This window comes from Schistocerca gregaria, chromosome 6, assembly GCF_023897955.1.
Source record: "Schistocerca gregaria isolate iqSchGreg1 chromosome 6, iqSchGreg1.2, whole genome shotgun sequence".
NCBI lineage: Eukaryota > Metazoa > Arthropoda > Insecta > Orthoptera > Acrididae > Schistocerca > Schistocerca gregaria.
Genome location: NC_064925.1, coordinates 265,483 through 290,987, shown reverse-complemented (window position 1 = coordinate 290,987; position 25,505 = coordinate 265,483). Strand labels below are relative to the sequence as shown.

Here is a 25,505-nt window from a genome sequence, read left to right as displayed (position 1 = left end):
CAGCAAAATATAAAAAACTTCTCCAAAGTACACATAACTTCATAAAAACAGTTGTGTGTGGGGCTGATCTATTGCACTTAGTAAGGTACCCACTGTTTGAAGCTTTAGTAGGGTAGAAGACTGTAGGTCCTGATTTTGATCTTACGGGATGCACATATGATTACTAAAAGTAATATGACTATACCAGCTGTGCCACAACAAGCACATGTTTTCGTACATTGACCACCGTCAAGTCTCTGCATTTACTTATTGAGTCAAAATATCCATTATCACGTCTGAAGGTTTGTGACCTCCATTTATTATTTGATGAATAGCATTAGTTTAATTGCTCCAAAATCTGTGCATCGTGTATGTGTGTGTGTGTGTGTGTGTGTGTGTGTGTGTGTGTGTGTGTGGAGTATGATAAATAATGAAAGTCTCTGATGCCACATAATAGAACTTCACATCCTTAGCAAGTGAATAAGAAGCTGAAACATAATTGGGGGAAAGTAGGTCATTTGTAGATAGCGTTACAGGTTCTGTAGACCAGAAATGGTATGTGTAAGTGCTTTTCTATGTTACATCCTTGGTGAATGCTAAGTGGATTTTCATGTTGTAGGAAGTAGGTCAGTTGCGACTAGCATAGCTGAAATAACAAATTAACAGGCAGACTCAGACACAAGTTACGACTTTCATGGGAAAGAAATGTTTATATTGTGCTTCATACATTGCCAGGCAGCATGAGAGTGGTTGCATTAGGTATCATGATATGTGCCAAGCATCACAGAATGGCAACTGCATGGCAGCCAGCACTGTGACACCACAACCCAGGAAGTGTGTGGGCAACCTGGACTAGTGGGAGGCATACAACGCTATTTGGCTGGATGCTGTGGTGGGGAATTCTTTGCTCTCAGCATGTGTCACATTCCCTCGTATCTGAACTGCCATAGTGGAGAGACGGTTCCTGGCAGTAGCATCGGTGAAGGGCCTGTGCAGTCACTCTGACTGTGGAAAGGTGCTCATTCCACCACATTCGTTTTAAATAAAGAATTAACCATCGCTATCCTACTCCAGGGGTAGTGGTAAGAGCACTAGCTGGCTAGCAAGTCGTTAGGAGAAATTGTTCCGACACATCACATGTGGACTTAAAGGAACTGCAGTGGGAAAAATTGTTTAAGCATATACTCTGTATGAGTTTTAAACATAGAGATAAGTGAATTTTAGAATTTTATACCATTTTAAAATTATGATACGATTTGAGACTTAAAAAATGTGAAATCTTACAACTATGTAGGTTCAACCCTCTTGCATTCTATACCTAGTGCAAGTGTCCTGGCAACCATGCAGGTTACATTAGTATCCACAGTTTAGCCATCTTGAGTTCTGATGTCATATGGCTGAGAAAAATGTACAAAAAATGCAAGCTACGCCAGTGTTCCCAGATCCGCCATTTTGGATTAGCATCTTGGAGCTAAATAGACTTGTAATTATACAGGCTGTGCCAATATCCCACAGTCCACCATCTTGGATTCTTTAATTACATACCAACTGGACAATTGTCAGTCTAGGATTTTATAATTTCTCATCATATTTCACTTAGGACAAGTGGCTTGAAACATCAGCGAAGTGGGTTAGTTGGTTGGATGTTTGGGGGAAGAGAGCAAACAGCGAGGTTATCGGTCTCATAAGATTAGGGAAGGATGGGGAAGGAAGCCGGCCGTGCCCTTTCAAAGGAACCATCCTGGCATTTGCCTGGAGCGATTTAGGGAAATCACGGAAAACCTAAATCAGGATGGCCGGATGTGGGATTGAACCATCATCCTTCCGAATGCGAGTCCAATGTGCTAACCACTGCGCCACCTCAGCGAAGTGGGAAAAACCCTTTAGCACAGTTGGTCTCTTTCCAATTTCCCATCAGCTTTGAATTTCCTGCCTGTTTATAAATAGAATTGTTTTCCTGCGACATCAGAGAGCTGGGGTAGGGGGAATTATGGTAAAATCGCATGTCATTGTGATGTTATATGAAATGAGAAATCTCACAGTAGTGCAGACTACACCAGTACCGCCACAGCCTCACTACTACTAGGGCTGCAGTTATCAACGTTGGAAGGCGTTAGTGGGAAGTGTTCCAATAGGTGCATAGTAGGAAGTGTCACGTAAATAGGAAATACAACTCTCATTCCCTGGTAACCCTGATCTGGAGTATAAACCCTCACACAATGTGCCGTGGCCATTTGGGTTTAGACTTTTTATGGATTAGTTGTCTTGTGAACTTTACTGGAAAAATAATTGGGTAATTAGTGATGTGGAAAATGATTATGACTCCTATTGCAATTATATAAATATGTTCTATAAATCCATTTACTTTATCCAATATCCAAATTCTGCATCATGTAACAAACTGTAAATATTGTCCCACAAAGCGCCATAGTGTACAACTACCTTATAGTCACTATTCATTTATATTCTACTATTGTTAATCATCCATCTTATAGTTTTAGCGATTTCAAACATCTCTTTCCAGTTTTATTTTTGAAGCTTTGTTCAACTTCACAATTACCAATATGGTACGCTGGTTTTTTCTCGATATTCTCATTCATTTGTAATTAGTGAGTTGTAGATTTCATTTTGAACATTAACGTTTATTACTTATTAATTTATTCATCGTTAAAGATATCAAGCACAATGTTCATCATCAGCAAACCAAACAAGTTACATATCTGCAATAACTGTATTTCATTTAGCTTCATAATATTACAAACGAAATAAAAATTTGCAGTAACATGATGAAGTAATGTTGCACAATAGAACGAAGAGATTAGTGCCACCTGTTGAGATCTGGTACCATTTCGCTGTGTAAGTGTCCATAAAGTTTCTACATAGGATTATATTTACAGAGTTATCCGCAGACTGAATGGTTTGTACTTGCTGTACAGCTACTGAAAAAAGTGAACTGTATTATACGGAACAGTAGTCACATTCTGGAGAACCAGCGTTCAATGTCCAACCAAGTATAGGGTTCTTAGTTTTCCAAAATTTGTCTACATGTCTACAGACAAATGTCTGAAGTGTCCATCATCACAAGACCAACGTTCGATCCATCTCCTACAATATCATGACCAGTGGGACTTGTAACCTCTTCCTCTTAAAGAAGACAAAAGTTACAACACGCCATTTCTAAAACTTGTTAGAGTGTTTACTGGAAGCGGAAAGGAGAATGTCAGGCTAAGTATGTTGATGGACCATTTGTGGGACAAGACCTACCTGTGCACACAGATTTTTTGGAAAAAATTCTGATAAAATGTGTGAATGAGAGTACTTTTTCTGTTGCCAACAGTGAAACCTTTGTCCGACGCGGGGTATGACGTCATGCTGGGGAACCTGCGTGGGTCCGTCTACACTGGCCACAGGCGCTGGTCACGCAGCCAGCCAGAGTACTGGCGCTTCAAGTGAGTAACCGCGGCGGCACCACCGACCCTGGACTCGCTCCCACATACCGAGGCAACAGTAGGGGTCAGTCGCTCTGGACAGCTCTCACCTTCCGTGTCGCGACTGCTGAAGTATTGTGGCCCACAGACAGCCGAGCGATCACCTTAACAATTAGGCTACCTCAAGTGAACTTTCATTGTCACTGATGCTCTACACACGATTTCTGAACAGTGCTCCCAGGGGTTCTCCAATGGAGTTTGTGGGTATAGCATCACTGGGGTGGAGGGGGGGGGGGGGAGCTGGCATGGATTTGGTGTAGAACTTTATCTTGCTCTTCTTCAAGGGATACATAGGTATGGAATGAAATTCACTGAGTAGAAAGGAATGCAGGTGCAGCAGGATGAAATCAGTAACGTTCCAGGGACAAGAAATTTTGTTATAGAAACCAATAGTATACCGAATATATCGAGGCAGAATTGCTGATCATAGTCTTCAGAATTAATGAGAAGGAATATGAATGGCAATGGACGTTTTGCTTAAGTCTGGATAGTGTTCAGATAGCGCAGTGGTCAAAGCACCTGCTCACGAAAATTAGGGACACTGAGTACAAGTACCCTCGTGCCACAAAAGTGCGATTTTGCGTGACGTACACGTGACATCGGCGTTGAGCGGGTTTCAGTGTTATTTCACGGACTTCATTCCATGTTATGGCCACCTCATTGTCCCATTCATTGAATGTCAGTAACGTTAAATAAAATCGTCGTGACTCAAACTACTTTTGTTTCTTCTTACTCGTGCTAACTATTTGAGACAACATTAGGAATAAATATGTACAGCGAGCAGTCAGTATCTAAGGTTGCAATATTACTGCATCACTATTGACCAGTTACAGGCGTTTACTGAAGATGCTCATTCAGTTTAACAACACACATAAAACGAATGACAGCCCTGATATTTGGTCTCGACACACGTAACTTCAAGTCAGCGTGGTTGTGGAATTCGTAATATAAACCGTAGGTAATAGCCTAAAATTTGTGTCAACAGTATGGTTCAGACCTCGTCTAGCCACTCATCTGTAGAATTCCAGCCGGCCGCGGTGGTCTAGCGGTTCTAGGCGCGCAGTCCGGAACCGTGCGACTGCTATGGTCGCAGGTTCGAATCCTGCCTCGGGCATGGATGTGTGTGATGTCCTTAGGTTAGCTAGGTTTAAGTAGTTCTAAGTTCTAGGGGACTAATGACCACAGCAGTTGAGTCCCATAGTGCTCAGAGCCATTTGAACCATTTGTAGAATTCCAGAGTTTTCCTAAATTGCTTCAGGAAAATGTTGGGATGGTTCCCTTGAAAGAATTAAGTGCATTACTTTCCCGGCGGAGGTTCGAGTCCTCCCTCGGGCATGGGTGTATGTATTTGTCCTTAGGATAATTTAGGTTAAGTAGTGTGTAAGCTTAGGGACTGATGACCTTATCAGTTAAGTCCCATACGATTTCACACACATTTTAACATTTTTTGAACATTACTTTCCTGCGTTTCCTCAATCCAAACTCATGCCCTGTCTGTATCTGTAGTGATATCGTTGTCCCTGGCATATTAGGTTCTCGTTGTCTTTCTTACTTAATTTATAGAAGTATTTGCGAATATATGATAACAACATATAGTTATTGCATGACATAGAAATTTTACTGTGTAAATTAAGCGTGTCTCATTGATACTCGTAAATAACAAACTTAAAAATAGTGTAATGTAAGACTCACTAATAATTTTCAATTCCCACTCACCAATGTACATTATTTGCTACCTGAATCAAACAATCAGAGTGTACGACGTCATCTCCAGCATTATCATCATCAGTAGATGGAAAGTGCGGTTTCAAGCCAGGCTTCCTGCGCTCTTACGTCCGCTCCTCTGGCACCAGAAGCCAAGGTGCCCCAACTACTGCTAGCCGTGCCACGTTGGAAACGGTGGGAGACTAAAGAATCGAAGGTGACGGATCTGCCAGAATTGCGCTAACTGACACTAGCGCACTTCCGCTAAGTTTAATATGGTGCGAAATTGAAGATACCCCACTTCTGTGAGTCATTATAAAAATCGTCATTTTTAGACAATTACAGTGTTTAAACAATTACCACTGTGAGTGTAGTAGGATGGACAGGACAAAGAATGCTTACTGACATTTTATTAAAAAGTTGAGGAGATCTTCAGACCACAGTAGCTGGTGCACCACATCGCTGGCCTCTGCACTGACGTGTGCCAGCAGGCGCAAGAGCTGTCGAACCCAGGACTGCTGCAGAGCGCGCCACACAACTCTATCCGCACACTACTTTCGCGCAGAATAACCCTTCCCAGTCGTATGCGGCGTCTCTCACTTTCCCCACCACTGATGCTTGCCCATGTGCGGGACCACGGAGAACATATGCGTACTGATACGAAACTTCCCGGCAGATTAAAACTGTGTGCCCGACCGAGACTCGAACTCGGCACCTTTGCCTTTCGCGGGCAAGTGCTCAGTTTTAATCTGCCAGGAAGCTTCATATCAGCGCACACTCCGCTGCAGAGTGAAAATCTCATTCTGGAAACATCCCCCAGGCTGTGGCTAAGCCATGTCTCCGCAATATCCTTTCTTTCAGGAGTGCTAGTTCTGCAAGGTTCGCAGGAGAGCTTCTGTAAAGTTTGGAAGGTAGGAGACGAGGTACTGACAGAAGTAAAGCTGTGAGTAGCGGGCGTGAGTCGTGCTTCGGTAGCTCAGTTGGTAGAGCACTTGCCCGCGAAAGGCAAAGGTGCCGAGTTCGAGTCTCGGTCGGGCACACAGTTTCAATCTGCCAGGAAGTTTCATATGCGTACTGACCGTTCTGATATCATACTATTCCCAATGGAAGACACTTATCCTCAATTCGGCCACACCTGTGCCAACCTGATGTGAGGCTGTCTGTACCAGAAGGAAGTGAGTAAACTGACGTACAAACACCTTTCTTAGACGAACAATATTCGAGCTCCTACTGCACTCACGAGAGATTGGTCGAATGTGACATGTCGCAAGCTGCCCTGAAATTTTTTTATCAGGAATAATACGCAGAAAGAAATCCAACGTCAAAACTGTAGGTGCTGAGACACACTATAAGTATTGTATAAAAAATGTTGAAAACTGCCAAATTTGTAGCTCATCATTTGGCTGGATAAATGTACACCCCTGCCGTAGCTGCAGCAGACAGCACATGCGCGACACGATGAGCACATATCCCTAGTTGGTGGCACATCGGTAGATAGATAATATGCCACAATGCAGTCATAATTTCTAATGCGAACTTCTCTTTCCATTGATAGTTTATATGACACAATATATTGTTCACAGTCAACATTCGTCCGAACTTACAACTCATTTAATATAAATAATAATTAGCAGTTGCCTTTGCAGCATCGCTAAATTTGGACAATGGAGATAAAACTGAATTCATTTTCTTTCTCATTTCTTCACCTATGCTTGCTAACAATCAGTATCTGTCTCTGTGAAGTTTCCAGAGTTTCATAGTAATGTGTGACCCAGTTAATACTTTCAGTCTTACAAATATGAAATACGAGTAACGTGGCATGTAATCGAAATCACCTACTTCTTCTGAAGACTTGCCGTTGTGTTAATTATTAGTTAATTTCTTGGACATTCATTGAAATGATGTCGACATTTCGTTACATATTTTCGAAACAATAGAAAAAATGGTTCTAATGGTTCTGAGCACTATGGGACTTAGAACTACTTAAACCTAACTAACCTAAGGACATCACACACATCCATGCCCGAGGCAGGATTCGAACCTGCGACCGTAGCAGTCGCGCGGTTCCGGACTGAGCGCCTTAACCGCGAGACCACCGCAACCGGCGAAACAATAGAAGCAACACGAAATAACTCTGAGGAGTCTATGAACGGTGGTTTTAACTGTGACGTGTTACCTAAGTTCCACATCATAAATGGAGAAACTTCGAAACTTCCAGGCCCAAAGAAAACATGTGCAGCAATAATTATCTCTGAAAAAGGGAAAGCTATAAATTTTTTGGGTTGTACATCTACATGTATGCTCCGCTAGCCACCAAGTGGTTTGTGGCGGAGGACACTATCCGCGCCAGTGTCGTATTCCCCTCTCCCCTCTGTTCCACTCGCGAATCACGCGAGGGAAAAACGATTGTCTCAACGCCTCAGTACGAACTCTAATTTCCCTCGTCTCTGATTGTTGATCATTTCGCGATTTGAAAGTTGGTGGTAATAATATATGCTCTACATCCTCGGCGAAGATCGGATTTTGGAATTTAGTGACCAGCTCCTTCCGTTTAGCGCGTCGTCTATCTGCAAGTGTGTCCCACTTCAAACTTTCTATAAGATTTGTAGCGCTCTCGCGGGCTACATGTACCAGTCACGAATCTTGCCGCTCATCTTTGGACCTTCTCAATTTCTTGAATCAGACCCAACTGGTAAGGGTCCCATACAGATGAACAATACTCTAAGACTGGACGAAGTAACGTATAGCAAGCAATTTCCTTTGTTGAAGGACTACTACATCGCATCGGGATTATACCAATAAACCGCAATCTAGAGTTCGCCTTATCCCTTACTTGTATAATCTGATCATTCCATTTGAGATCATTTCGAACAGTCACATCCAGATACTTGACTGATGTTACCGCTACCAAAGACTGGGCATTTATTTTTATACTCGTACATTAATCGTGATTTTCGCCTAGTTATACGCACTAGGTTACACTTACTAGTTTTGAGAGATAACTGCCAGTCATTTCACCACGTATTAATTTTCTGCAAATGCTCGTTGATTTGATCACAACTTTAGTGTGGTACTACTTTCCTGGAGACTTCAGCATCATCAGCAAACTGTCTAATATCGCTGTCAATACCATCAACCAGATCGTTTACGTTAATCGTAAAAAGCAGCGGACGTATTACGCTGCCCTAGGGCACAACTGAAGTTATGCTTGTTTCTGTTGAAGTCACCCCATTCAGGACGACATACTGCTCTCTGTCTGTTAGAAAACTTTCTATCCAACCGCATATGTCATCGGATACACCGTAAGCGGGTACTTTTTGGAGCCTAGCGACAGTGCGGAACTGAGTCGTATGCATTTGGAAAGTCGAGAAATATGACATCATCCTGGGAGTCGCTAACTAGACAGCCCCTAGTAAATATTATTAAAGAATTAAACAGTAACCTATGGTAAGCTCCACCTGCTGATTGTCCCTCGTACTTACAATGTTAAAAAACGTTTATGTACACGTCAGAATGACGTAATAAAACTATAAAAACTGATACCCTCAATGTATCGAGTCTAAACGACACTAATAAACCTAAATACTAAGTACTGTACACTGACAGTTAAGAATGTAAACAAATGTTTGTGTACACGCGAAACTATCCTAAACAGAAACTTCGCTTTTCCTATTCAGACGCAAATAAAAATTGAAACCTTCAATGTATCAAGTGTATCTGACACTAACGCACGAAAATACTATAGAACATTATATATATATATATATTTGCGATGTAGTAGTCCTTCAGCAAAAAACAATTAATTACTTGCTAAATTACTTACCTCGTAACACAGCAGGCAAAAAGCGCTCCTAGCTGTCGTCAGGTCTGTTATTAAAAGAAAACAAGGAGGAAAACGCTAAACATTAAGCATTGTGTGAAGCCAATTTCGTTTCGTAAAATATGTACATGAATAGTATGAATGGAAAAAGTGGTAGAGAAGAAGTATTTGAAATACTTTGAAAGCCTCGTGAGAGTCAATGCACTGTTACTGAGAGAGATCTACGAGACTGGGCACTCTGAATTCCAAGTCATACGAACATTGCTGATTTCCAGCCTCCTTGGACCTCATAAACAGGTTCGGAAAATAATTCCGAAAAGAAAGCCGCAATCATTCGTCAAACGCACTATTCGCGATTGGAACAGGGTTGGAGGGATCAGATAGTGGTACTGAAAGTATTCGTCACACACCATTAGGTGGCTTACGGAGTGTAATGTAAATGTAAAAAAAAATTACGAGGCTTACCTCAATTAAACATGTAGAGAAGATGCCATTTATAGGTAATACTACTTAGAAATTCGCAGCTGACGTGAAGCAAAGCTTCTTCTTATCCCCTAAAATGTTTCCACAGCTATATATCTGTCTTCAGGAATATCAAACCAAGCTAGGACCAAAAATTCAAAAAGGGCTCTTTATTTGAAAAGATACAGTAACAGACATACCGAAATTGCGAAAAATGATGAAGAATAATTTTAGATGGTACATCCGAAACGTCTTGTTAACATTTGTAGAAAATCATTCATTGCTTTAGCTGAGCTCTTGGCTTTGATATGTCTGATACCTCTGTCTTCTGTAGGGCGGCTAAAAGAAATTCAGATTCCACCCAGAACTAATAGTGTGATTCAGCCTCCCGATAAAGAAAATTCGAATTGTCAGTCTGCAAAATCACATTTTACGAATTTGATCACTTGCGCCTGGTTCATATCACAATATGCAGAACAACTGCCACGATCATTTCTTACTCAGTTGCAGTTTTGCCTAAATAAAACTAATAAATATTGTGAAGTCTCTGAACGCATGAACTTCTCATTTATCAGGGGTGCCTGGCGTGTGGGAAATGTCTCCATCATACTACAGTCACTTCGCATTTTCGTGACGACTAAAGGGAATAAACAGGGAATAAGGAATTGAAAGTTCTGACTGACGAACAACGTCTGTAACGTAACATCACATTCTGCCTCGATCCACTCATCTCTGTAAGTCACTTGTGTAATAATTACACCCGCAACAGTCTAGTTTTCAATACGAACTGCAAGTTATTCATAAACTGATGATTTGAGACTTTTTTGGTATGGTGTAAGTGCTTGAAATTCGCGTGTGTGCAGTCTGAACGTTGTACTAGGTGGCGCTAAGCTCCCCTATTGTGGCTGCGTCTGCTTATACGTCGACTGGCGTACCAGGCAGGAAGGCCTGTACAAACCACTGTTGTAAGCGGTTATTCATGCTGAAAAAATAACTTTTAACATAGAAAAGATGCTTGCAGCACGCCTTAGGAGCTAAAATTTTGATACTACATTTCTGTCGGTGTATTCTTCCAGTGTGAAAAATTTCAGGATAGTTTTAGACATGTCTGATTGGACCATTCTCTTGTCAGATAAGACCATCCAGACCGGAAAACATAGTTAAATGTACCAATGTTGTTAAAACGAAGCCACTCTTTTTAGTTCTACATCAACCCTAATCATCATCCCACAACATTTTTCAAATAACTGTTTTCTATGCTTTAAACACAGCATGTATTGCATTCAAACTATTTAAGCACTACAACATGCGGATATGAAGTATGCAACTCTGTTTGTACTGAATTTCAGTTAGTGCCAATAATATTGCTGTAACAAAGTATAACACATGTACACACACTTATACACTTGTCTAACTCCTTCTTCTCATAAACTTTATGTTCCAACACATAGTCTTCATCAGTGGTAGTCAACTAAATCTCCACCACCAATTGATACGCATTCAAGATGTCGTGTGCGCAGTATGCTTTAGGAGTTCCAAAAAGTTTTCATTATGTTTTCATAACATTTTGGTAGAAGTATTTGGTTATTATTATTGTATGCTTCAACTTGCTGTGAATCTGCTTTAAAATTCTATAAAAGTAAAGTTACTTGTTTATTTTATAATACTTTATAAATTACCATTAATGTGGATCTGGTGGGTGATTAGAAAATTTTCTTTAAATGGACATACAAAAGTGGGTTGTAGGTAAAAGAGATTAATACCCCTGCTGTACAGAATCGTCAAAGACTGCTTTAACTTGTGCGTCCTGTAGATTGCGTGTGTCCCAGGCGATCCTTATTGCTTTGTGCCAACTGTTTGGCTCACAGCACTCGGACACTTTGAACATGTGCACTGTGGAGTATCTCAAGATGTTAATTCAATGTAGAAGCCTCTTACATGCAGCGCTGCTGTTGCTGGGGATATCGATGTCTGGAGCGCTCATGGGCCCAGCATTCGTTTGTTGGGTATGGGCCTGGCGCCCCCGGGGACCCTGAGATGGGTGCTGGTAAGTACTGCCAGTCCTCTGTAGACGCACCATTGCCGACATTCCGTTCCACAACTGATCGTTGTCCTTTTCAAAGTTGCGAGTACCTTTAATGTATCAACTGTTTACGACTTTGAAAGGTATGTGCGCTCTGTGTAGGTGAACTTTTATTTCCTAGCTACTCATGGTACCGGGACGGATCCTTTGAAACTATACGCCCCTCCTCCCAGCGGGAGAGGTGGGCCATTGGAAGATACCAACACCCATTCTAATAAGAGGGCTTGAGAAGCCAGTCCTCCTGACTCAGTCAATGGTAACAGAACGCGTGCTGTTTGTCAGAATGTGTTTATAATAGTTAAAAGATAAGGGGGCTGTTTCAATAAAGTTCCACCATTCCACATACAAAAAGGTTTAGAGACGTTGCTGTTACATTCCAATCTCTTAAGCGCTTGTACAATAGCATCCTGCTGGACGCAACGTCTAGTTCCCAACAAGTGGAGAACATCCAACAAGGTCAGTGCCTCGGTAAGTATGTAATTGGAACTGAACTGCACAACAACTTGAACTACAGCAAAGATCTTGTGACTTGCAGGGATCTGGTTGACATTCCACAAGAATAACTGAAAGCTGACTTATGCCAGGAAGCTACTGTTGCCGTGCAAAACATCATGAAGGGATGTATGCCGATCTTGTCAAATCATACTCTTTTATCATTACATTTAACAGCACCAAACGATTGAGAATGTCAAGGCAGGTTTCCTTCACCTAAGCATACAGCCGTATTTTGTGAACCCAATGCACTGTTCTAAACGCCAACACTTTGGGAACGCTACTCATGGTTGTAAGAGAGAATCCACTTGTGGCAAATGTGGTGAAGCTGCCCTTGATGAAACTGGTCGTTCCTCTCCTCCGAAGCATGTCAGCTCTTTGGGATCACTCTGTCTGCCTTCCTTGAAGAATGGAAGATCCAGGTGACGAAAACAACAAAGATATACGATGCCATGCTACAGCCCATGTTCGTTGCCTCCTTTGTTCCGTTTTCAAAAAGCCAATCCAGAAAACTGATGCCGGTATACAAACAGAGGTTGCTAATTTCAGCACAAGTACCTGAGTTTTTCAATGCACTTACGTTGATGAAGTAACTTCGAATGCTCCCCCTGCCCCATACCTACATAAAAGTCTGTGATTACGACATTGTGTCACTCCCTGCCTCTCCAAGGATCCAGTGTTGTCCACCGTCCAGCGTTGAAACTACGACCTCCGTAGCTGTCGCTCCGAGGCTTTGAAGCCTTCGCAAACAGTAAAATAAAATAAAATAAAATAATCTCCCACTTACAGAGAGAAGAATTACACCGTCGGATGATGTAGACGTCTAACTCTCAGACGCCTTTCATGAATCTTCTTCAGAGGCGATGGAACTTGGCGCTGGGCAATCATTCCACCCCAAAACTGAGCCTCGATCCATCGCAGGTTCCCTTTCCCGACAGAAAGTCAGGATAAAAATTCTACACCCATCATAAATGACTCCCATCATAAATGGAACGTTAATGAGTTCAGGACCATTTAGGAATTCCTACCACAGGAATGTCCCCTGTCCTTCGGTTTGCTGGAAACGCGTTTTAAAACGTCTCATGTCCATGTACTATGGGGCTATATGATCTATCGCAAGGGTGACCTGACTGAGGAAAGCGCCAAGGGAGGGGTTGATGCGTTTGACATAATGTGCACCACTCCTGTGCTCTCCCACTGGCTATTGACCTGCAAGCAGTTGCAGTTGAAATTCATATGTGCCAGAGAATCACTGTCTGCTCACTTTATTTATCTCCACGTGATGCCATAGATACTGATGCTCCAAAAGACCTTATGGAACAAGACCCCAAGCTATTTCTCTTACTGGGAGACTTCAATGCCCATCATGTCTTGTGAGGCTCGACTTGTACTTGCCACCAGAGTCGAGTTTTGGAAAGCCTCATGATGTGTCACAAGCTATGCACCCTCAAGACGGATATTCCCACTCATTTCTGTGCTCCTAATGGGCCATTATTGGTCTTCAAACCTCTCTTTCTTCACTCCCACCCTCGTGGACCCTGTCCAGTGGGAAGTCATACCAGTGACCGTTTCCCACTCCACATTCTCCTACAGGATGGAGCATTACCTGAAAAGAAGCCATAAAAATTGATGATCAGAAGGGCTAATTGGATGCTGTTCAGCCATCTGGCTATGTTTGAACACCATGACAGCATCCAGAAATGTGTGGACTACATCAGACAAGTGATCCAACTTGCCACTGAATTGTCAAACCCAAAGTCCCAGGTCACCTTAAGAGGCATCTTTTTTCTTGGTGAAGTGACGAGCGCTGTTCAAAAATCCAGGTCATGCATAGGGGTCTTAAATGGTTTAAGTACTACCTGACAGCAGACAGCCTCATAGTCTTTCGGGTCTCGAGAGCCAAGGTTCGATGCGTAATTGTCGAGAGCAGGAAAAGGTCATGGCAAGTGTTCCTGAAATCCGTCAACCGACCCACTTCTACAGAAGAATGGAAAACAATCTGGAGGATTTCTGGTAAACACAGTTGTTTACCAATAGCAGCAATGATGAAACACGGCTGTTTCCAAACTGCACCTAGAGACATCACTCAGACCATGGCTGATTATCCTTCAATTGCTACTGCTGATGCCAGCCAGGAATCAACGTTTTGCCACATCCATGCAACCAGATGAAAGGGTAAGCTGGACTTCAGATCCCACCATTCTGAGTCTTACAACTGACTTTTCTCCATATGGCAGCTCAGTCGGCACTGTCTGAGGCTTATGACATTGCACCTGGTCACTACCAAATCCGGTACTGCATCTCGACATTTGTCAGCAGCATCAAGGAAAATCGTGCTCGAGTATTTTAATTTGATAAGGTAGACGGATCCATTTCCCAACATGTGCAGAAAAGCAATTTTGATACCTCTCCTCAAACCAGGAAAGGAAAGCAAATGTCCTAGTAGTTACCGCAGTGTCGCCTTAACGAGCTGTGTAGGAAAGGCCCCGGAGTGAATGGTTAACCATCGTCTGGTCTGGTTGCCAGAGACCAGGCAGCTCCTTAGTCACTCCCAGTGTGTATTCTGGAGATTTCATTTCACTGTCGACAGCCTGACCCTACTAGAGGCGGCTGTTCAACAGGCTTCCCTACGTAAACATCACTATCAGGGAATATTTTTTGATATCAGTGAGGCGTATGACACTACTCGGAGACACAGTGCGCTTGTGCAACGCTATCAATGGGGCTTTTGTGCACAACTCCCCATCTTCATACTGTATAAATACCTTTCTAGGTCTACAAGTAGGAGACATGCTCTCAGTTCATTTCGAGCAGGAGAACGGTATCTTTGAGGGAAGTCTTTTAAGTGTACCCTCTTTCCCTTAGCCATAAACAGTACATCTGCAGTAAGGGGTCCTGCACAGTGCTCATTATTTGTCGAAAATTTTGCTGTTTTCTGTGCCTCCTCCAGTGTTGCAACAGTGATCCATCATTTTCAACCTACAGTACAAAGGCTAAAGGAGTGAGTTGCAAGGATGGGTTTTTAGTTTTCTGTGTATAAGTTTGTGTTTTTTCATGTTAATTGTTTACGTAATCTTTTTAAATTACCTTACTTGCATCTTAGGGATGTCATTCCACATTTTAGAGACTCAGGGAGGTTTCTCGGCCTCATTTTTAAGTCCAAACATTCGTGGTTACAGCAGCTGAGAGACCTGAAAGCCAGAACCCAGAAGGCAATAAACATCGTAAATTGCCTTAGCCACCAATCTTGCAGAGTAGAAGGCTTCAATATTTTTTAGAGTTCCTGTGCGTTCATGACTAGACCATGGATGCATAGCATATGGGTCAGGGGGGCCTCTTACCTGAAGTTTATTGACGCTGTCCACTGTGGGGAGATCGGTCTGGCCACACATGCTTACAGGACCATCCCCGTACCCATTCTCTGTGCTGAGGCTGGGGAACCACCACTCACCATCCGGTGGCAACCGCTCATGGCTAAGACTTCACCTGGTTGCTCATCCACCTCTGGAATGCCGCTTCTGCAACAGACCATAAGCAACAAGGCCTCTGGAATCTGGAAGCAGCATGTGCTGGAGTCACTTGGTGTGGAGGAAGTACAACCCCAAATCCTGGGTTCTAAAAGTTTGCCACCCTGGTTACTGCAGAGGCCCAGATTCAGTGCAATACAGGAGAGATTTGCGCTCCTCTTTATGTTTCTAATACTTTATTTTCTGCCTTTTTAACCCAACTCGACATCTGTCTTGTGGAAGGGTCAAAGCAGAGGTTGCTCTGTGGTTTTCACTGATCATGTCCTCAAGGTCTGACTGCCTGGCGACAGTACTGTCTTCAGCACAGAATTGTCCACCCCGATAGCTGAGTGGTCAGTGTGACGGATTGCCGTCCTATGTGCCCTGGATTGGTCGGAAATGATTTTCTCTGCTCAGGGACTGGGTGTTGTTTTGTCTTCATCATCACTTCATCCCGATCCAGCGCGCAGGGCTCCCAATGTGGCGTCGAATGTAAAAAGACCTGCCCCAAGGCGGCCGGACCTGCCCCGCATGGGGCCTCCTGGCCAATGACACCAAACGCTCATTTCCATTTTTTTCAACACAGAATTATATGTGATCTTACTCTTCACATTCTACAATAGCTGTACCCAGCAGATAAAGTAGTCCAGAATTTCAGGGCACACTCCTCCAATAGCTGGGGAAGGAGCAGTATTTATGCTGAGTACCAAGGCACATGGGTATTGCAGGGAACGAAAGGGCAGATTATCCTTAGTTATTTCAGTGTGCCATCGCTCTGCATGCTCTCAGCCCACTGGTGACGTACAGAGTTATGCGTCGATGGGAAACGAGTAGCTGGAGGCGACTCATAATGAGCTGCATCTAGTAAAGCCCACTATGCAGCAGTAGAGTACCTTCTTATGGCCATGAAGATGGGATGAGGTTCTACTTACTGGTCTTCACATAGGCCACAGTCCTCTGACACACGACTTCTCGGTCAGGTGAGAGGACCCTTCAATGTGTAGTGGTCGTGGCGTTGAAACGAATGTGGTTAGAGTTTAAAGATTTTTTGATCTGTCCAACTTGTTTCTTAAAGTTTTAGCAAGAAGTTCTTAATTTGTTATCAGGGTAGTACCTTTCACCATTCCTCTGTTGTGACACTCTGCTGGGCCCACACACAAAGGAAACGAAACCTGGTATCGGCCATGTACAAGCAAATGTTGTTCGACCATTCAAAGGAATACCTTGTGATTGTAGTTCCACTGGCACATACTACACCAGTCGCTCAGATCACCATCACCACAGATGCCAGGAACACAGCTATTGGAGTGGCCACCAGCAATACGTGGCAGATGCTACACAGCCTCCCATATTCTTCTCTAGGAAAATAAAAGCACCCCAAATAAAATGACCAGCATTTGACCATGAATTATTAACTGCACATGAGGTCATTCACTGGTTTTGGGAAGATGTAGAGAGACACCACATTTTTATTTACACCAACCACAAACTGCTGGCAGATGGAATACGACACCTGTCAGTTATCGTCAACCCCAGGCAAGTTTGTCATCTTGACCTAATCACCCAATGCTCTGCTGCGTCCAGCACATGTATGTAGTGGGTAAAATCAGTGCTTACTATCTTTCATGAGTGCATAAAATCTCGCAACAGGTTAGCAGGTGAACAGTAGCGACATCTGACTGTTTAGCCTTCACACGAGGATAATTTGTCTAACTTCCAAATCGAATGCTGATGGATTTTGGGGTTGGGATCTTTTGAGATGCCGCACAATATGTGATCGCTCCTACTCACATAAAAGCGGCAGACAATCTTTGGACACCTAATCTACCTTGCACGCCCAGGAGTTCAATCAGAGATCCAGATTGCACCAAAAGGTTGGTTTGGCCGGGCATCAGGCGCAATTGCCATGAATGGATGTGTAGATTCCTTTATTGACAGGAAAGCAAATGGTCTTACACATGCAGAAGCCCTTAGCAGTTTCAAAATACCAATCAGGCGCTTCCACCATGAACAATTATACATCATGGGATCTCTGCCAGGGTTGGAAGGCTACAGACACCTTCTCTTGGTCGTCGACCAAGTTTCACACTGGATGGAAGCCGTTCCACTGACAGCCAAGGGCTTCATAACGGCTTGGATATCACATTTTGGTTCCCCATATACCATCACCACATATCATAGGTGCCAATTCAATTCGGCGCTCTTTGCTGCTTTCTGGAACGTCTGTGTCATCTTCCACCATCGCAGAATGGCATACCATCTCCATAACAATGATGGCATCACATGATAAAAAGAGCACTCATGTGTCAAGGCGCGTGGACCGATGCCCTTCTGTTGGTGCTTTTTGGCATTCACATGGCGTTAGGAGCCGTGGTCTAGGGGTAGCGTCTTTGATTCATAATCAAAACGGTTTAGGTCCCGGGTTCGATCCCCGCCACTGCTTAAATTTTGATAAATAATCAGCATTGGCGGCCGAAGACTTCCGGCATAATAAGTCAGCCTCATTCTGCCAACAGCCTTGTCAAAGAGGGCGGAGGAGCGGATAGAGGTTCAGGGCACTCTCTTGTCCTAGTGGTGGGAAATTGCCCCTAAAGGCGGAAGAATCAGCAATGAACAATGACATGAGAATGCAGAAGGCAATGGAAACCACTGCATTAAAAACACGTAACGTGTATCCACAGGACATGTGGCCTGTAATTGAAGAAGTGTCATGATGATCTCTCCATTGGCAAAAGATTCCGAAATAGTCCCCCATTCGGATCTCCGGGAGGGGACTGCCAAGGGGGAGGTTACCAGGAGAAAAAGATTGAATAATCAACGAAAGGATAATGTTCTACTAGTCGGGGCGTGGAATGTCAGAAGCTTGAACGTGGTAGGGAAACTAGAAAATCTGAAAAGGGAAATGCAAAGGCTCAATCTAGATATAGTAGGGGTCATTGAAGTGAAGTAGAAGGAAGACAAAGATTTCTGGTCAGAGGTGTATCGGGTAATATCAACAGCAGCAGAAAATGGTATAACAGGTTCGTTATGAATAGGAAGGTAGGGCAGAGGGTGTGCTACTGTGAACAGTTCAGTGACCGGGTTATTCTAATCAGAATCGACAGCAGACCAACACCGACAACGATAGTTCAGGTATACATGCCGACGTCGCAAGCTGAAGATGAACAGATAGAGAAAGTGTATGAGGATATTGAAAGGGTAATGCAGTATGTAAAGGGGGACGAAAATATAATAGTCATGGGCGACTGGAATGCAGTTGTAGGGGAAGGAGTAGAAGAAAAGGCTACAGGAGAATATGGGCTTGGGAAAAGGAATGAAAGAGGAGAAAGACTAATTGAGTTCTGTAACAAGTTTCAGCTTGTAATAGAGAATACCCTGTTTAAGAATCGCAAGAGGAGGAGGTATACTTGGAAAAGGCCGGGAGATACGGAAAGATTTCAATTCGATTACATCATGGTCAGACAGAGATTCCGAAATCAGATACTGGATTGTAAGGCGTACCCAGGAGCAGATATAGACTCAGATCACAATATAGTAGTGATGAAGATTAGGCTAAAGTTCAAGACATTAGTCAGGAAGAATCAATACGCAAAGAAGTGGGATACGGTAGTTCTAAGGAATGACGAGATACGTTTGAAGTTCTCTAACGCTATAGATACAGCAATAAGGAATAGCGCAGTAGGCAACACAGTTGAAGAGGAATGCACATCTCTAAAAAGGGCCATCACAGAAGTTGGGAAGGAAAACATAGGTACAAAGAAGGTAGCTGCAAAGAAACCATGGGTAACAGAAGAAATACTTCAGTTGATTGATGAAAGGAGGAAGTACAAACATGTTCCGGGAAAATCAGGAATACAGAAATACAAGTCGCTGAGGAATGAAATAAATAGGAAGTGCAGGGAAGCTAAGACGAAATTTAGAAGAGATAGGGGATCCAGTATTAGAATCGGAATTTAAATCAGCTTTGGAGGACTTACGGTCAAATAAGGCAGAAGGGATAGATAACATTCCATCAGAATTTCTAAAATCATTAGGGGAAGTGGCAACAAAATAACTATTCACATTGGTGTGTAGAATATATGAGTCTGGCGACATACCATCTGACTTTCGGAAAAGCATCATCCACACAATTCCGAAGATGGCAAGAGCTGACAAGTGCGAGAATTATCGCACAATCAGCTTAACAGCTCATGCATCGAAGCTGCTTACAAGAATAATATACAGAAGAATGGAAAAGAAAATTGAGAATGCGCTAGGTGACGATCAGTTTGGCTTTAGGAAAAGTAAAGGCACGAGAGAGGCAATTCCGACGTTACGGCTAATAATGGAAGCAAGGCTAAAGAAAGAAAAATTAAGACACGTTCATAGGATTTGTCGACCTGGAAAAAGCACTCGACAATATAAAATGGTGCAAGCTGTTCGAGATTCTGAAAAAAGTAGGGGTAAGCTATAGGGAGAGACGGGTCATATACAATATGTACAACAACCAAGAGGGAATAATAAGAGTGGACGATCAAGAACGAAGTGCTCGTATTAAGAAAGGTGTAAGACAAGGCTGTAGCCTTTCGCCCCTACTCTTCAGTCTGTACATCGAGGAAGCAATGATGGAAATAAAAGAAAGATTCAGGAGTGGAATTAAAATACAAGGTGAAAGGATATCAATGATACGATTCGCTGATGACGTTGCTATCCTAAGTGAAAGTGAAGAAGAATTAAATGATCTGCTGAACGGAATGAACAGTCTAATGAGTACACAGTATGGTTTGAGAGTAAATCGGAGAAAGACGAAGGTAATTAGAAGTAGTAGAAATGAGAACAGCGAGAAATTTAACATCAGGATTGATGGTCACGAAGTCAATGAAGTTAAGGAATTCTACCTAGGCAGTAAAATAACCAATGACGGACGGAGCAAGGAGGACATCAAAAGCAGACTCGCTATGGCAAAAAAGGCATTTATGGCTAAGAGAAGTCTACTAATATCAAATACCGGCTTTAATTTGAGGAAGAAATTTCTGAGGATGTACGTCTGGAGTACAGCATTGTATGGTAGTGAAACATGGACTGTGGGAAAACCGGAACAGAAGAGAATCGAAGCATTTGAGATGTGGTGCTATAGACGAATTTTGAAAATTAGGTGGACTGATAAGGTAAGGAATGAGGAGATTCTACGCAGAATCGGAGAGGAAAGGAATATGTGGAAAACACTGATAAGGAGAAGGGACAGGATGATAGGACATCTGCTAAGACATGAGGGAATGACTTCCATGGTGCTAGAGGGAGCTGTAGAGGGCAAAAACTGTAGAGGAAGACAGAGATCGGAATACGTCAAGCAAATAATTGAGGATGTAGGTTGCAAGTGCTACTCTGAGATGAAGAGGTTAGCACAGGAAAGGAATTCGTGGCGGGCCGCATCAAACCAGTCAGTAGACTGATGACAAAAAAAAAAGTGGCGTGTGAGGACAACCTACATGCTTCGCTTGCAGAGATTCTTTACAGCGTGTCAGTCATACTTCCAACAGAATTTGTGTTATTAACCCATCAACCCCTACACAAGACCCATCAGAACGATGGTGCAGTGGGTCAGAAACAAATTTCGCAATTCTCTGGTGCCTCCCTCATCTGCAAAATCGGTCCTGAAGCTATACACACACAAGAAACTCGCAGATTGTACACATGTGATGCTCCATGACCACTGTATACTGCTGGTCTTATAGCTTTTCACAGTCAACCATTCTAAATGGTTCAAATGGCTCTAAGCACTATGGGACTTAACATCTGAGGTGATCAGTCCCCTAGACTTATAACTAATTAAACCTAACTAACCTAAGGGCGTCACACACATCCAGTTACGCGCGGTTCCAGACTGAAGAGGCTAGAACCGCTCGGCCACAACGGCCAGCGAACCATTCCAAGGGTTAAAATGCGCCAATTACGCAATCGAATCAACTTCAACGGCAACCCTACGACAGACTCCATCAACAGAGTAAACCCTACCAGGATCCTCATTACTGGGAGGGGCCGGGGGGGGGGGGGGGGGGGTAAAAACGGCCTTCAGGACGACAACAAACTGAACATCTCACAAGCGACCAGATCACAACCTCACGACCCAACTAAACAGAAATGCTCATGGTCGACATCTGTGACTTCGAATCAGAAGAAGTTGTGGCCAAACTGGTCAACACTGACGTCTAGGTGGAAGCAACGAGTGCAGATCATCTCTTCAAAAGGTACGGAAAATTGTGTCAATAGTCAAACAGGTCGGTAGTTGTTGACAACTTCCTCTCTCTTGTAGAAGGATTTAACAATGGTATATTTCAATCTCACTCTCAACTGTCACTCAACATTGTTGTCACGGTGATGGGACTGAATCAAAGTTTGTATTTGATGACCTGAGGATGGCAGATATCTATCAAAGCCAGTTATTTTGTTAGAAATAAATGTGACTGTGATAGGTAATTAAGTTATCATAAAGACAGTCAATCACAGCGATGCCCTCTCGGCAGAAATATTTGTCTGAGTAAGATAGAAACATGACCGTGCATTGCGATGGATCTATGTATATCTTGATGCATGTGTGTTTCGTGATATGGGAAGTGCCTCATCAGACAATGATGCTGTGGGTGCCACCTAGAACGCTATTGTAGATATATGTACGAGGGATATAACCGAAGGCTTGCTGTCACCCTGTATGTCGGCAATAACGCACATTCACATGATCCCGAGAAAAAGAACAAAGCTGCTGCCTCATAGGAATTGTACTTCAGCAGACACCAATGAAATTTTCCGTCGTTGCGGATGACAGAGAAATGTTTTTCATTGTCTGTGATATGTTTATTTTAGTGTGGTACATGATGGCCCTATTCCAGCCATGCGGTTAGCTGTACAGACAGGCCTAGAGAGAATTTTTCGGAAAGAAGGGAGACAGTCGTACTCTCATTTACGAAATTTCCCTGCTAACCCTCTCCCGATCCATTGGCTGCTAGAAGAGAAGACGTGCTAGACTTAGCTCGCCGGCACGAGCTGCCGACGTCTGCTGGAGTGATCGCCATTTGCTGGAAGCCCGATACAGCCCACACAGTGGCCATATCCGCAACACTCACTGCCTTCACACCTGTCGCCAGAAATGATGCCGACCGGTTCAGTGAGTGTGAGGTCATTTCACTGACGTACACTCCAAGATAACGGCAAGCAGTAACGCCTTCCAGCCAGGGTCTTAACAATTACTGATCCTCAGGAAAGCGATCCTGATGTAACTATTACAGTTATTATTTTCTTTTTTATCTCATTGTGTGGTTGGGAAACATTAGTTACATTATAAATGGTAACTGCAGTAAACTTAGCTGTGGTCCAGTAGCCTGTTCCTCAAGAGCTGGAAACCAGAAAGGCAGTTTCGTCCAACGCTGACGCTGGGGTCTGAGAGCGAAGTCGACGTTCTAACTCACCCCAAAAGTGTGCCGTTGGGACTCTGGGGAGGCGAGTCCATTTCAAGGAAGATTATTGTCCACAAACCACTGCCCCAAAGATGCTACTTTATGATAAAGCGATTTGTCACACTGTGTGCAGTTCACTGTGCTGGAAAATATCTTCGTATCCCTTTGGATTTAGCGTTTCCTTAAGTACGATAAGGAGACCCTACTCAAACCACGTGGAACCACCCGTATCATAACACTACTTACTCCATACTTCACTTTTAGCACCAAACATCACAGTAAGTAACGTCCCGAAACGCACACACTGGATTATCATAGGTTATCGCATGATTCACCCTTCCAGATCCCTCGTTTCCAGTGTTCCAGAGTTCAGTGGCGTCGCGCTTGACACCGCCTCGAGCGTCTGCTATCACTGACTGCAGAAACACGTGGCTTGTGGGGAACTGCACGACCACTGTACCCCATTGTTTCTAACTCCCGACACACAGACACTGTGCTAGATGGGCCTCTGGTAACACTTTGGAACTCACGTGTGGTTCTACTTCTACATCTACATCTACGTGATTACTCTGCTATTCACAATAAAGTTCCTGGCAGAGTGTTCAATGAACCACCTTCATGCTGTCTCTCTACTGTTCCACTCTCAAACGGCACGCGGGAAAAACGAGCTCTTAAATTTTTCTGTGCGAGCCCTGATTTCTCTTATTTTATCGTGATGATCGTTTCTCCCTATGTAGGTGGGTGCCAACAGAATGTTTTCGCAATCGGAGGAGAAAACTGGTGAGAAGATCCCGTCGCATTGAAAAACGCCTTTGTTTTAATGACTGCCACTCCAATTCACGTATCATTTCTGTGACACTATCTCCCCTATTTCGTGATAATACAGAACAAGCTGCCCTTCTTTGTACTTTTTCTATGTCACCCGTCAGTCCCACATGATGCGGATCCCACACCACATAGCAATACTCCAGAATGGGCCGGACAAGCGTATTCTAAGCAGTCTGTTTGGTAGACCTGTTAAACCTTCTAAGTGTTCTGCCAATGAATCGCTGTCTTTGGTTTTCTGTACCCACAATATTATCTATGTTATCGTTCCAATTTAGGTTGTTTGTGATTGTAATCCCTAAGTATTTAGTTGAATTTACAGCCTTAAGATTTGTGTGACTTATCGCGTAATCGAAATTTAGCCGATTTCTTTTAGTACTCATGTGAACAACTTCACACTTTTCCTTATTCAGGGCCAATTGCCACTTTTCGCACCACATAGATATCAAGTAGTTTTGATCATCCTATGACTTTACAAGACGGTAAATGACAGCATCATCTGCAAGCAATCTAAGACGGCTACTCAGATTGTCTCCTGTGTCGTTAATATAGATTAGGAACACCAGAAGGCTTATAACACTTCCTTGGGGAACGAGGGATATTACTTCTGTTTTACTCGATGACTTTCCGTCTGTTACTACGAACTGTGACCTTTCTGGCAGGAAATCACGAATCCAGTCGCACAACTGAGGCGATACTCCGTAGGCACGCAGTTTGGTTAGAAGACACTTGTGAGGAACGGTGTCGAAAGCCTTCTGGAAATCTAAAAATATGGAATCAATTTGACATGCCCTGTCGATAGAACTTATTACTTCATGAGTATAAAGAGCTAGTTGTGTTTCACAAGAACGATATTTCCTGAATCCGTGCTGACTATATGTCAATAAATCATTGTCTTCGAGGTACTTCATGATGTTCGAATACAGTATACGTTCCAAAACCCTACTGCAAATCGACGTTAGTGATATTGGCCTGTAATTCAGTGGATTATTTCTACTTCCTTTTTTGGGTATTGGTGTGACTTGAGCAATTTTCCAGTCTGTAGGTACGAATCTTTCTGTGAGCGAGTGGTTGTATATAACTGCGAAATATGGAGTTATTTTATCAGCATACTCTGAGAGGAACCTCACTGGTATACAATCTGGACCGGAGGCCTTGCCTTTATTAAGTGATTTAAGCTGCCTTGTCACACCGAGGATATCTACTTCTATGTTTCTCATCTTGGCAGTTGTTCTTTATTGGAATTCAGGAATATTTACTTCACCTTCTTTGGTGAAGGAGTTTCGGAAAACCGTGTTTAATAACTCTGCTTTAGTGGCACTGTCATCAATGAATTCTCCGTTCTTATCGCGCAGTGAAGGTATTGATAGCGTCTTGCCACTGGTGTGCTTTATGTATGACCAGAATCTCTTTGGGTTTTCTGTTCCACAGGTTTCACGGGACCGTTTATAACCAGTCTCCACAATTCTCAACAGTAACTGTCCGTCAGTATATGAGTTATGCATGGTTTTTATTTAGCTGTGGTCGTCCCTTCGCGTCTCCATTTCACAGTTTCAGCACCAGCAGTCAACTTACGCAGTTTTGGAAAGCTTGAAACGTTCCTGATGGATTTTTTGCTCACGTGACATCCAATGTTTGGTCAACGTTTCAAGTCACCGAGCTCTCCTAACCGATCCACTCTGCCGTCGCTGCTTCCCCACCAACAACACGGTACCA

General features: G+C 43.2%; 1 protein-coding gene across 1 annotated transcript in view; it reads left to right on the top strand.

Moving 5' to 3' along the window:
• The window catches only part of LOC126278388 (lipase 3-like), a 141,980-nt gene that overhangs the window by 34,546 nt on the left and 81,929 nt on the right, over positions 1–25,505 (top strand). The window contains exon 3 of the mRNA XM_049978486.1: positions 3,317–3,428. Coding sequence (XP_049834443.1) covers positions 3,317–3,428 — 112 coding nt within the window. The remainder of the gene's footprint in view (positions 1–3,316; positions 3,429–25,505) is intronic.